Source organism: Portunus trituberculatus, chromosome 34, assembly GCF_017591435.1.
Source record: "Portunus trituberculatus isolate SZX2019 chromosome 34, ASM1759143v1, whole genome shotgun sequence".
Lineage (NCBI taxonomy): Eukaryota > Metazoa > Arthropoda > Malacostraca > Decapoda > Portunidae > Portunus > Portunus trituberculatus.
This window is the reverse complement of record NC_059288.1, coordinates 5,410,385-5,424,316: the sequence shown is the minus strand read 5'-3', so window position 1 is coordinate 5,424,316 and position 13,932 is coordinate 5,410,385. Positions and strand designations below refer to the sequence as shown.

Below are 13,932 nucleotides of genomic sequence, written 5' to 3'. Positions count from 1 at the left end.
ACTTGTTTCTTGTGATTGTAGATGTAAATGAATTCCTAAACTCACTCCACAACTAATTCTATACTGACCATAAACTCTTCATTATTTTATCTATGTTCATGAAATACATACTGTAGTTTTCTCTACTATCACAATGAGACAACAATAATTATTTTACTAGCACTATTATCAGTAGATGGCCCATCTTTCTTTACTATCTTATTCATAATTTTGGCAACATAACAGTACCATTAGAGAGCATAAAACCATCTTAGTCTTGCAATAAATTCCCAGCATTACATCAAGGAAGATAAAACACAATCTCATTACAGTCTTACAATGAATTCCCAGTATCACCTAACCAAGGAACATGGATTATAATCATTTTGTAACCCTGTAATGGATTCCTGGCATTATGAAGCACAATGGGTGAGTCAAATGTGTAGTACAAAGGAGATGCAATGAGTAAGTAAGGGTTGCAAAGACTTACCTTGGTCTGTTCCCCTCCAGGACTCTCAGCACCTCATGTTTCCGTTCACTGACTCCTACTTTTTGCAGCTGAAATGTGAGGACGACTGTTTACCTTCCTGCATTGGTGTGTCTCGTCCTCCTACTACACCTTAACTACATCTCTCCCTTCACACCTGTATGCCTGCCCACACTTGTCTCTCCTACACAATGATGAGCCAAGACACGCCCTTTATCACCCCACACAACACTGCCCAAGTCTTTCTCTGTTAATTGGCATAGTGGTGTAGTTAGGACCTCAAAAATGCTACTACTGTTTGAAAACCTTTGTTAGTCCTTGTGAAAATAAAGTATAGGGTTATTTTACATTGCTATACTAAGCTTTCTAACAGCGACTAACCATCTATGACCAACACAGGCTTCTGAAGACAGGCTTGTCCTATCTTGTAATGGAGCTTCTCTTGTAAATCATTCTAAAAATGTAAAACAGGGTTATTTTAACCCACTGTACTAAAACTAACTCTTGCCTAGCTTCCTATCATGAACTTACAGCTTAAAACCATCACCAAACCCTTTACAATCAGTCAGTCTCCCTATAAATCCTAATAAAGTACAGGATTATTTTAGTCTGCTGTACTGAAACTCTTGGTCAGCCTTCTAACACCAACTTACAGCCTAGGACCACCACACCACCCCCTAGATGCAGCTCACAGCCTCCCAACACCTGGTGCGGTCCAGCCTGGCCACGCAACATCTCTCAGCCCCACTCACCCCGAGCGGCGCCTGCATCTGGTCCCAGTTGTCATTGATCCACTGGGTGATGGTGTCCTCATACTCAAAGTAAGTCTTGGAGTCCTGCAGTGTCAGGTTAAAGATGGACAGATGCACCACATCCACCCACTTCACATCCAGTCGGTGCAGGAATTCCGTTCCCTCGTTGCAAAGCGCACACACAAACACATAAAACCTGCGGCAGAGGACAGATTCTGAGTGATGCCATCAGACATCAACAAGAACACAAACATCAACAAGAACACAAACACAAACATCTTTTAATTGTTCCTTTGCTTTCTGGTGTATTTTCTGCAATTATTAATCACTTACACATTATTTCTTATTCAGCAGCCACCTCCAAATATTAACTGACTAAGCATTGCAAAATCTATTCTCTAATCTCATCTTTCTAGCATGTAGCAGTGAAAAAGTTGAGATGGAACATTCACAACTTCACAAGCACAAATCCAAATATTTTCTAATAATATGGAAGTCACCAACACACACACACACACACAAATAAAACTTAAAGTGACTTGAAACTTATCTTTTTCGTGAAGCCTCTGTTATAAAATGTACTCACCTAAAACACAATAACACCCTAACACCACAGCATTTGCCAAGCCAGCACCAGCGCAGCCTTACCGGTCACCGTAGAGGAGTGGGTGGTGCAGGCAATCCACACAGGCCTCATGAAACCACTGCTTACACCTCTGGCACTGCAGCATGCGGTTGTACCACTCGCCAGGCCCACCACAGTAGCAGTACGTCTGTTGCCTGTTGCTCTTGTGCCCTTGGTCCCAGGTTAAGGTGTTGATCTGAAGGAAAGTGCTACTGTTACCAATAAAGTGTGGTGAAGTGAGAGTTGAAAAGGTGGCAGGATGTGCTGTCATGATGGTGATGAATGGAAGAGACTCAGATAACTAGTTGTTAATGGTGAGTCAATAGGGAATTTTTAAGACAAGACATTTTATGGAAGGAGATGACTTGTGAAGTTTTTAAGTGAAGGTTCAAAATGATGGGAAGATGTGTCCTTTGACTGGTAGTGAATAGAAGCTTCAGTAATCTTGTTGAGTCAGAAGGGAACGACAGGAGGAAATATACATTTTTTTTCATTTTTTATACCATGTGGGCTTTTTGTACAGGAACTGCCACATGTGGGTCTGATAGATACCTGCACCTTCCATTACGTTTCTTATGAAAAAGAATATTAGTACCGTAGTGAACCATTCTGGAGCTTTAAAAGATTAGACATATTTACAGAAAGGAATAATGGGTGAAATAAGTGACCATGTTCTATACAAAAGACTGATGCCTTGTAGCAGTTTTCCTTATGTTCTTATGAGGTTACACCCAGTAGCACACAGAAACACTGCAACACAACATAAGCACACACCTCGTAAGGCAGGACTAGCTTGTTGTTCTCTTCCGTCTGGTTCTGTGGCTGAGGACGCGGCCGTTGTTTCCTTGGAGAATTCTCCCGTGACTTTTTGCGTTCTTCTTTCTCCATGGCGGAGTGTCCAGCACACTGAGGACACTCCCACTGGCTGTCCGGCTCACAGAACTCCTGGCCTATCCTCGGCTGAAACACACAGGCACCATCAACACCACTGCTACACCAGCCTCACCACATCACTGCTCCTTCATCACTCACTAAACACTTGCCACACACCACTTCACTGAGAGGCACCATCAACACAACACCACAACACCAGCCTCACCACATCACTGTTCCTTCATCATTCAGTCTCTCACAAACCTGCTTCATCATCATTCGGGCTGTACACACCACAGTTCCTAGTCCATCCTTGGTGGCAGTGCTCCCAACACTCTACTGTTTGTTAACCAGAACACACTCTACCTCACATGCTTCAACACTCAGGCTGTGCTCTCACCTCACTACACTCCTGGCAACACACACACTGTACTCCTCTCTTACAAAATCACTGCCTCTCTCTCTCTCTCTGTTTCTCCTTCCCAAAGTGACATATGATTAAAATGCTGTGACAGTGTATTCCAGCATCCACTTTACCTGTCTCATTGCACCTGTAGCTGTGTCATCTGGGAGGCTGCTCACCTGGAGACAGTCCTGGTGGTAGCCTTGCTCACAGATGTGACATAGTACAATCTCGTTGGTTTCCCAGCTTTTGGAAGACTTGCAGATAACACACAGGTCATCCGACTCGGGCAGCTTCAGCTTGGTTAGGTCTTTGTACAGGGACCAGTGAGCCGTGCTGTCTTCAAACTGCACCAAACACCTCTCATTCTCACTGTCCACCTACAAAAACAGAGCCATCATTGGTGTGTTGGCTGGGCATCCCTACATGTGTGTGTCTGTTCAGTGTTCACATGACCTTGAACAATGTAGATAATGTTGAAGGAAAGATAAAACTTATGGATGATGTTGGTAGATGGATGGAATACAAGCAGTTGAAACTTAATCAAAACAAGACTGAATGCTTGATAGTGGGTAAGAATAAGGACTTAAAGAGGATTGATATGTCCACATTATGTATTGATGGCAACAGTTTGGGTGTTCGTGATACAGTGAAGGATCTGGAAGTATTATTGGATTGTCATTTATCTATGAAAGATCAAATACGGCAGGTGGTTAAGACGACAAGATACCATCTGAAAAATATAGGTTTTGTCAGAAAATACTTGGATGAGAAAACTACGAAGATGCTGGTTCATAATCATGTGATAAGCAAATTGGATTACTGCAATTCTCTGTATTATGGACTGCCTAAATATCTCTTAAAAGACTTACAGCTTGTCATGAACAGACCTGCCAGACTGATTACAGGCATCTCTCCTCGTGAGAGGATAACACCTGTATTGATAGATCTGCATTGGCTGCCAATTAAAGCACGAATTGAGTACAAGATTAGTGTTATGACTCATCAGGCATTACAGTCTGGAAAACCTGAGTACTTGAGGAACTTACTGGAAACATTCCACCATGACACTACGATGGAGCTGAGACACGATGCAGACCCATACAGACTACATGAGCCAAGATATAACCTTGACATGGGATGTCGAGCATTTGCAAGATGCGCACCAAGGATTTACAATAAACTGCTGAGTGATATCAAAGGTTGTGCCAGGATCGATATCTTCAAAAAGAAATTGAAAACATATTTGTTCAAGGAAGTTTATGATTTTAACGGCATGGAAATCAAAGACAATTATAGATGCTAGTTGCTTTTGAGGGAGGCTCTGCTGAGCGCTGCCTCGCAGTGGAGCGGAGCCTTGAACAAACACCCCAAGTAACAAGTAAGTAAGTAAACCACACCACACACTCCCACAGCACAACAGATAACACCCTGATGGAAGTTAAGCCTACAAGGCACATGACGACCCGAACACCTAAATCTATACTTACGCCATTAATATGTACAACTCCACACAACTTAATAACCATTCCCACAGAACTACAACCCCCCAAAAAACAATCTATACCTTTGTTTAGCCTCAGTAACTCTGTCTACACACCCAGCTAGCAATTTCTTGAGATAGCACACACACACACACACACACACACACACACACACACACACACAATTAGCCATGACAACCCCTCATGAAAAGAAATAGTAGCAGAGCTTTATCTATACACTAGGCTAGCAATCCCATACAACAGAGCCCAAACAAAGCATCTGACATACACACACGCACAAAAATTAGATAAATGGAGATATGAAGACAGGACACTATGAGCCCCGCTCAAACCCTGTACAATACAACTAGGTAAATACACACACACACTTTAGCCCCACGAGCTTCTGGTGGAGAGAGACATGAACTTAGGCATAGCACAGGTGGCTATGTACATCAACAGCAAGGCTTGCAGCACACCCGGGTTAGGTTAGCAACTCACCACTACTATAACCCCAAGATAGAAGAGTCCATCTTTGCCATGAGAAAGCACGTCCTCTCCCTCTACAAAACGGGACACCTTCTCCTTGGTGGTGCTGTCTGGTGTCACAAAGCCACTGTCCCCTTCGCTGTCCCCATCCTGAGGGAGGCCAACAGTGCTCAGTAGAAAACACTGCAAAACACAAGTAGTCAGTTAGATGTCCTTGACCTGGTGGCATTATTACGACTAAAACGTCACACTCACTCACTCACTCTCTCACACACACACACACACACACACACACACACACACACACACACACACACACACACACGCAAACATACCTAAACTTAAAGGCAATGTTATATGTCAAATATCTCTCACTCACACACACATACACACACTCTTTCTCTCTCTCTCTCACACACACACACACACACACACACACACACAGTATTCTAATAGGACTGAGGCAAGTCACATACACTTAACTGATGAGCACTTGAATTCCTGTCCTATTCTAGTGCTCTCAAATACATAATAAAGTAATTAATACTCAGAGATAATATTCACCTCAGCATCATACAAAACACACCATACTTGTAAATGCATAAATTAATGTCTTTTATCACTTTTTTTTACTATGTCAGTCTACAATACTCATCTAAGCATATTACTCAGTGCTTTCCTTGCCACACTAATCTACAGCACTGGTCTATGCACTCAAACACTGTCTTGTTCTCTCTATCAGTGACCTACTCTTGGCACACCAGACAGACACACAGTAGACGATCTTTCACAGCCTCTTGAAGCAGTCTGAGCAAATGTTTCTGGTCTTAAGCTACTTTGTTCTATATGCCCTTAATAATCCACTACATGCCTGTGTTTTAGTTTTAGTTTTCTTGCTTCTATTATAGACAATACTTCATCCTACTTGCCTCTGTTTTACTATAAATTTTCTTGTTTGTTTAACCTGATATTTCACAATCTTAGCCCGTTTTATATTTTTAATGTCCTTGTTTTGAGTTTTATCTGATACTTCACCCTTCTTGCCTGTCTTTTACTATTAATCTCCTTGTTTTTGGCATTCCTACTTAAGAAAGCTAGTGTCATTTATATCAAGCTAAATAACCTTCTCTCTCCCTTCCCAGTCACTAAGAATAGGCAGATGTCCTGGAGAAATCTGAAGTGTATTCCAGGATTTAAACTCAAGATTAGGTGTGCTGGGACCTGAGGAGCTACTGTGTTACATGAAGCTGAGTGACCCTTGTCACTTGGACATGAACCACATTAACCTAATACAACAACAGGAGGAATGCAAAAGTATAGTATGCAGTAAAATATTGAGAACTTGATCTAAAACACTTCTCAATGTTGTTAGCTAAACCTACATGCTTTAACATACTGTAACCTGCAGGTCTCCTGTCTGTCTAACCCAAGTAACAGTAGTAATACTAGTAGTAGTAATAGTAATAGTAGTAGTGTAAGTAGTAGTAATGGTAACTTGAAGCAGGGTAGTGTGAGAGGCAAGTAAAAAGCACTATTTACTGAAGCATTAGAAGCATTAAAATCAGCACTAAAGATTATGGTTAAATTCACCTTTTCTTACAGTATCTACTGGCTACCTTAGCACTCACTCACTCAAGACTGAGGAAAGACACTAAGCACAGTGAAGACGAGTGTGACAAGATTCCAGACTGTTAATTAAGACTATTTGTTACACTGCCACAGTCCTTCCTTCCAAACACTACTGCTGTCCTGCCCAGTCACCATACTGTCTATTGTCCCGCCCACTACTATTCAGGGCACCAGGACCAAGCCTCACAGGGAAGGGCCACCAGTACTGCATGTTAAGCCAGGCAAGCCTCAAAGGAATGACTCCCAAGCAAATTCTGGTGAGGACGTGAATCTTAGGTGGCACATCTAACATGCACACACGCACGAGCGTGCACACACACACACACACACACACACACACACACACACACACACACACACAGTCTTGTGGTGAGTGCTGCAGTGATGGACCAGTGGTAGTGCAGGTCTGGCTGCCGCACCAAGACTCGCGCCCCCACCAGAGTCGCTGAGTGACTGACTCCTTGCCTGACCAGCGCAATCGAGTTGTGAGCGGCACAAAAGATCGTCTACTTGGTCTACTCAGGTTGGAAAGCTAAGCTAAAGGGCAAAATGATAAACCATGATCCACTTGCCTAAGTAAGAAGAAGACATAGATTGGGCAACTCCAGTTACAACTGAAATGATAAAAACAAAACAAACAAGAAGAGAAATTAAATTAAACAATTCAGGATGAGAAGATCAGTCAGGGGTGATGTTCACTGAACATGCATATAGTAAATTAATACTGCATCAAAGACTATTCTTCTATAAATACACTGGGAACTGATATTTCATGGTAAAAATGGTACAACAAATAATAAAAAGAAATATATTGAGCAAATACATAATTATGCAAAGAATACTAATAAGGAATTCATTAAAAAGGAGACATTCCATGTGTATAAGATTATTAATGGCATTCTAGGCACTGTGCTTTGTCTTTGTCTGCCTGCCTGCTGGTGACACTGTGGGACACTGACGGCACAATACAGCAGTGGCGGCGGCGACAGCCAGAGGAACGTTAACACTGACAAGCACAAAGACTGCAGGCTGAGTCACCAGGCAACACAGCACTTCACTCCTCACTCACCAACACTGAGAGTCTAGGTCACAACTCTCAGGTGAGGGGAACTGTCAGGATGTTGCTGTCTGGCCCTCAATGCAACACTTCAGTGACATTACTCTATCATCACAAGTCCAAGTCAAACTAAAGCACAGTGCCAATGAAATGCATCTTTAATAACAAAAAAACAATAAACAAATCTAACTATAAAACAAGAAAAAACAATACATATAAGAAAAAATGCAAGACAAATTTGCCTCCACCATTACACCACCACCACCAGCACCAGCACCAGCACCACCACCACCACCACCAGCATGCAACCACCACTACTCTACACACACACACGGCAGCACCTCACCTTGCTTGCACTAACACTAACAAGCTGTACTCATGCCCTACACAAACAAACTCAACCATAAAACTGGGGAACCTGTCTGACTGCCTGCCTGCCTGACCTAACCTTCGATGTTATGGTTAATACTTGCCTCATACAAGAGATATCCTGTTTGACTCACAGAAAAAAGAGATAAAGCAAAACTGGGGAATCTATCTGCCTGTTCGACCTAACCTAACTTGACGTAGTGGTTAATCCTTGCCTCATCCAAGAGATATCCAACGTTTGACTCGCAGAAGGATGAAATAAGGTGATGGTCAACTGTATCCATCCCTGTTACCCAGCAATCCTGAGGTGTATCAAGTGTAATCCTAATATGTCTTGCAAGTGGCTGGTTGTACAGAAGGAAGTGAAGTAGTTCTGTAGCGTATAGTATTGTGTATTGGTGTACTGCCATGAGTGCCAATGAGAACATGCCAGTTATTTGACGTATGTACAAGGAAACTCAGTGTTGGGATTTCATTGGCAATTTTCCTGAATGAATTGATAAAATAGTCTGCTATATATTTTTTATTTTAATTTTATTTTTATTAATCAATTTTTCCCCTGATATTTTTCCTGTGTTGTATTAATCCCTGCGGTGACAAATTTCCTGAATGAACTAATCAGTCTTATCTCCTATGGTGACAATTTTTCTCCAAATAAATTAATGACAAGTCTGCTGTATTTTTCTATTTATTTACTTCTTCCCTGATCTCACCCCAGCATTCCACACTCACTAATATAACAATAACAAATATAAATCTAACAGTGAGGAATTTATAGCTGTAAGTGGCAACATAAATACCTAACCGTCTCTAACTAACATTTTCTGACTGTCTCTATGATTCAACTAAATATTAAGTACCTCGCACGGAACTATAAACTAAATAATTACACATCAATAAACCGAGTCTCTAGTTTCAAGCATAACTAAATGACATAACAAACAGCTTCTGGAGAACTGAAAAAATTAATCTGATGAAAAAAAAAAATAATAATAATAATAAAAAAATAATAATAAAATAAAATAAAATAAAAAAATAAATAAAAAAATAAAAAACTGATCTGAATCTAGAAGCAATACTGAAAAATATAAATTGGTTCATATGGAAAATAAAATCTGATGAGAAAACTATAAAAAAAAAAAAAAAAAAAAAAGTAAATAAATAAAAACAAAGAAAAAGAAATGAATATTGAAAAAAAAAAACTGCTAATCTTTAATGTAAAACAAACTGACATGATGGAAAAACTTAACCAAAAAATAAAATAGAACACCATTAAAAAAAAAAAAAAAAAAAAAAAAAAACATAGTATTAACAAACAACACAACACACTAAACCAACACCTAACCTTACCACTTCAAAACGAACCACTAACCTAACCTAACCTAACCAACCAAACACACAGACAAACAAGACAAGACCTACTACATAAACCCTACCACGACCCTTACATTACTCAGGGGACAAGACAGACCCTATGTAAACCCTTCCATGCCCTTAGACCACCAAAGGACACCAGAAAAGGACTGGTAGGGATGGAGATCTATAAAAAGGGACTGGATAAACTGGAAAGAGGCTAAACAGGACTCAGTGAAGCTGGAAAAGGACCGAATATGACTATATGAGGTAGAGAGGGCTAGAAAAGAACTTGATGAGAAAAGAGGGCTAGATGAACTGGAAATAGGTTAAATGGGGCTGGATGAGCTGAGAAAAAGGACTGGAAAAAAAGGTCTGGATGGATTAGAAAAGTCTGAAAAAGTGATTAGGATGGCCGAAAAAGTTCTGAAGTGATTGAAATGTGTGGAAAAGATACGGAAAATTACTGAATGAGGTGAAAAAATAAGGAAAGGAACAGGATGAGTGAAAAGACCTGAAAAGTGATTAGGATGACTGAAAAAAAGTTTACGGTGATTGAAATGAGTGGAAAAGATAGGGAAAAATGACCGAATGAAGTGAAAAAACAAGGACAAGAACAGGATGAGTGACAAGATCTAAAGAGTGGTTAGAATGAGTGGAAAAAGACTAGAGAGATTGAAATGAGAGGTAAAAATCTGAAATGTGACTGAAGGAGGTGAAGAAATGTGGAAAATGACGGAACAAGGTGGGAAAACTTTGGAAAATTACTGAAATGAGGTGGGAAAATATCTAGTGATTGAAATGGCTGAATTAAAATCTAAAAGTATTTGAAATGAGTGGAAAAATTGCAAAAGTGGGTGAATGAGGTGGGAAAAAAAAAAAAGAGAGAAATTGACTGAATAGGGTGAGAGAGGTCTGAATATGGGAAAAAAATAACAATAAAGATAAATCAATAAATAAATAAATAGTAACAATAAACTGGAATGGGGCTATAATGACTGGAAAGAGACACAATGGGACTAAAAAGGCAGAAGGGGGTATTGAGCTGGAATTAACTAAATATGATGGAGGGGGACTGGAAAAGAAGTGGATGAGGTGGCAGACAAGATGGAACAGGTAATATATTGGAAAGGAGCTGAACAGAGTTGAAAAGGGACTGAATGGGACTAGATGAACAGGAAAAGGGTTGAATAGGAATGGATGACATTAAAAAGGGACTAAAAAGGACTAGATAAACTGGAAAGGAGCTGAACAGGACTGAATGAAGTTGGAAAAGGACTGAATATGACTAGATGAAGGAGAGATGACTAGGAAAGAACTGGATGAGGTGAAAGAGGACTAGATGAACTGGAAAAATGTTGAATGGGACTAGATAAGCTGAAAAAAAGCTAAATATGACTGGATGATGTAGAAAGGGCTAGAAAAGACTGAATGGATTGGAAAAAGATAGAAAGGAGGTGCATGGAACTAGAAAGGGACTCCATGAGCTTGAAAAGGAACTGAATATGATTGTATGAGCTTGAAAAGAGCTGAAAAAGTGCTGAATAGAACTGGGAAGGGAATAGATGGACTGGACTAGGGCTGGAATGGGTCTAGATAGGACTGGATGAGCTATGGGGGCTCCTGGAAATGGGGCTAAGGGGCTGGGGGGCTGGATAACCACACATGCAAGCCCTGATCTCACCGGTGGAGAGGAGAAACCAGCTTACCCTCTTCCTCATGCTGGTCATCATTGTTTCGGCCTTGTTAAGTCGCTCGCCGGTTCCCAGGGCTGTTCTGAAATGGTTAGGTTAGGTTAGTGATGGTGGTAGCAGCAGCAGCAGCAGCAGCAGCAGTAGTAGTAGTAGTAGTAGTAGTAGTAGTAGTAGTGTTGGTGGTGGTGGTTTTAAATGCATCTAATGTGTGTTTGTGTGTTTTGTTTTGTTTTTGATTGTGAAGTGGTAATGCTAGTAATTGTTGTGATATTGGTAGTGAATGTTGTTGTTGTTGTTGTTGTTGTTGTTGTTGTTGTGGTGGGAAATATATCTTAAGTGTGTTTCTTTTTTTATCATTAATCATTTGAAGTGAGTGGTATTGTTTGTAGTAGTTGTGGTAATAGCAGTAGTAATGTTGGCGATTGTGGCAGTGGTGGTGGTGGTTTTAAATGCAATGTAAATAAAATTACAAGAAATCATGTTAGGTTTGTAGTAATTCTTTAATAGTAGTAGCGGTAAGTAGTGGTGGCGATGGTGGTGGTGATGGTAGTGGGTAGAAGTGGTGGTGGTGGTGATGGTGGTGGTGGTGATGGTAGTGGGTAAAGTGGTGGTGGTGGTGATGGTAGTGGGTAGAAGTGGTGGTGGTGGTGGTGGTGGTGGTGGTGGTAGTGGGTACAAGTGGTGGTGGTGGTAATGGTAATATGATGATTGTAATAATAGTAACTTTAAATATATTCCTAACTTATGCAGTAATATATTAGGTTAGTTAACAACACTGATATGGGAAAGTATATGTGTGTGTGTGTGTGTAAACAATCTAATAATCTTACAGACCAGAGAAAATACTAAACAATAACAAGATCACTGAGGTTAACCCTGCACACACACACACACACACACACACACACACAAAGATAATAATTCAAACCAAACATTTCACTAATAACAAACACACACACACGCACACATACAAACATACAAGCCTGACCTCACCCTACAAACACCACAAACAAACACACACCATCACAAAACCCTCAAACACCAAAACACCGAATAAAAACAAAAAACAAAAAAAGAAAGCAAAAAAAAACGGAGTGTCAACAAATTTTGCCTTCCCTTCTAACGTTCACTGTTGCAAAACCCTAAATATCTCATGAAATACACACCCTACACCCTGACACATGGTATCAGGCTATAGGTGAAGGTGTATGCTATCAGTATGTCACCTTGAAAGTGTGTATTTAACCCGGGCCGACGCGCTTTCAGTCTTCAAAGCTGGGATCGTACGCCAGCCCAGCGCCCCGCGGCAGCCATGTTACCTCCACTGACTTGAATGTCCTGCTAACGGCCGCCCCTCCCGCCACTTTCAAACTCCTACACATGTACACCTTGATTCAGCAGGTGTAGCTCGTGCAGAAGTCCCTGAGTTTAATTCATGGTCAGCCAGGGCTGCGACAAGGGGGAGAAATAGTATTATACGCGTATTTCATAAGGGCGAGTATTCGGCCTCTTATTGTCACTGCTGCCTCGACTAACTGTTTTCATCTTTTTTCTCCGTGTTTAAATTGCTACATTTCCATATCTTGATTCAGCAGGTATAATTGGATTACTTTGGCCCTAGTATTTAGGTAAGAGGTATTGATAACAGCGACGAGAGAGATAAATCTTGTTATTCGCGTATTTCACTGAGAGAAGCATTCGGCCTCCTTCCAGCCTTGCATGGTGCTCTCGCTAACTTTTTTTTTTCTTTTCTTGATATTTAAAGCATTATATCATTACAAGTTGATTCAGCACCTGTAGCTGGCGTATTCTGTCCTTATGAGTAGGTGCAGAGATATTGCTAACTGCGGCGAGAGGGACAAATGATGTTCAGGTAGATTTCACTAGAGCAAGCATTCGGTCGAGCCTTCCAATCCCTGAGCCTCGCAAAACTTTTTTTTTCTATCTTTTTCTCAACTTTCCAACTCCTACAATATTACAACTTCATTTAGGAGATCTAGCTAGTCATAGTGAAAAGGGAGAAATGGTATTGTTCACCTATATCTGAAGGATAACCATTCGTTTTCCCTTTCTAATATCTCGATCCCTGCACTGGAATGTTGAACTTCTGCTAGAGAAATGTTCCCCGGCAGGAGATAAATGCCTTTTGAATGTGGAAAGCATGCATGTTTTGAAGAAAGATCTAGCTGTCTTTAGAATATAGCAAATACACTCAATGACAGAGAAAGATCCTTGGTATGTGTATCCCAGCAGGAGAGAGACGTCCTTGGTATGTGCAACTGCAAGGCATTCTTGCCAGGGAAGAAGCGCCCTCTTTATGTACAGGCAGGGTTTGCTTAGCAGGAGAGATGCGCCTTTGATATGTGCATATGTTTCGCGGGAGAGACGTTCTTGTTATGCTCAAGGTATCCTGGTGCAGCAGGTAAGTATAATGCATCATCGGCAGGGAAGGGATGCCCTTTGTATGTGCAAGATGTCCTCAGCAGGAGAAAAACGCCCTTGATATGCAAGGCGTTAATTCTCGGCAGGAGAAAGGCGCCCTTATTATATGGAAGAATGACGCGCACTTAGGATATAGGAAATTTCCTCGGCAAGATAAGAGTACCTTATTTTGCTTCTCTCCGACAGGAAAAATACATCCCAGGACCCCAGTGTAACATATCCCTTCTTCATTCTAAGGGCGCCTCTTTACAGGTAGGGACATTCATTGACTCCGTCTCCTGCTGCGGACGCCCCTC

General features: G+C 41.0%; 1 protein-coding gene across 6 annotated transcripts in view; it reads right to left on the bottom strand.

Moving 5' to 3' along the window:
- LOC123512712 (metal-response element-binding transcription factor 2-like) overlaps positions 1-12,551 on the bottom strand; it is a 16,687-nt gene extending 4,136 nt beyond the window's left edge. The window contains exons 1-8 of one of the 6 annotated variants that reach the window (XM_045269260.1): positions 12,421-12,551; positions 11,210-11,276; positions 5,105-5,275; positions 3,254-3,499; positions 2,618-2,803; positions 1,867-2,039; positions 1,219-1,414; positions 470-537 (exon numbers count right to left, since the gene is read on the bottom strand). In XM_045269260.1, the coding sequence (XP_045125195.1) occupies positions 470-537; positions 1,219-1,414; positions 1,867-2,039; positions 2,618-2,803; positions 3,254-3,499; positions 5,105-5,275; positions 11,210-11,233 (1,064 nt within the window). In that variant the 5' untranslated portion in view covers positions 11,234-11,276; positions 12,421-12,551. The remainder of the gene's footprint in view (positions 1-469; positions 538-1,218; positions 1,415-1,866; positions 2,040-2,617; positions 2,804-3,253; positions 3,500-5,104; positions 5,276-11,209; positions 11,277-12,420) is intronic. The other 5 variants (XM_045269264.1, XM_045269262.1, XM_045269265.1 and 2 more) reach the window with 5 other exon arrangements.
- Positions 12,552-13,932: the final 1,381 nt, after the last annotated feature.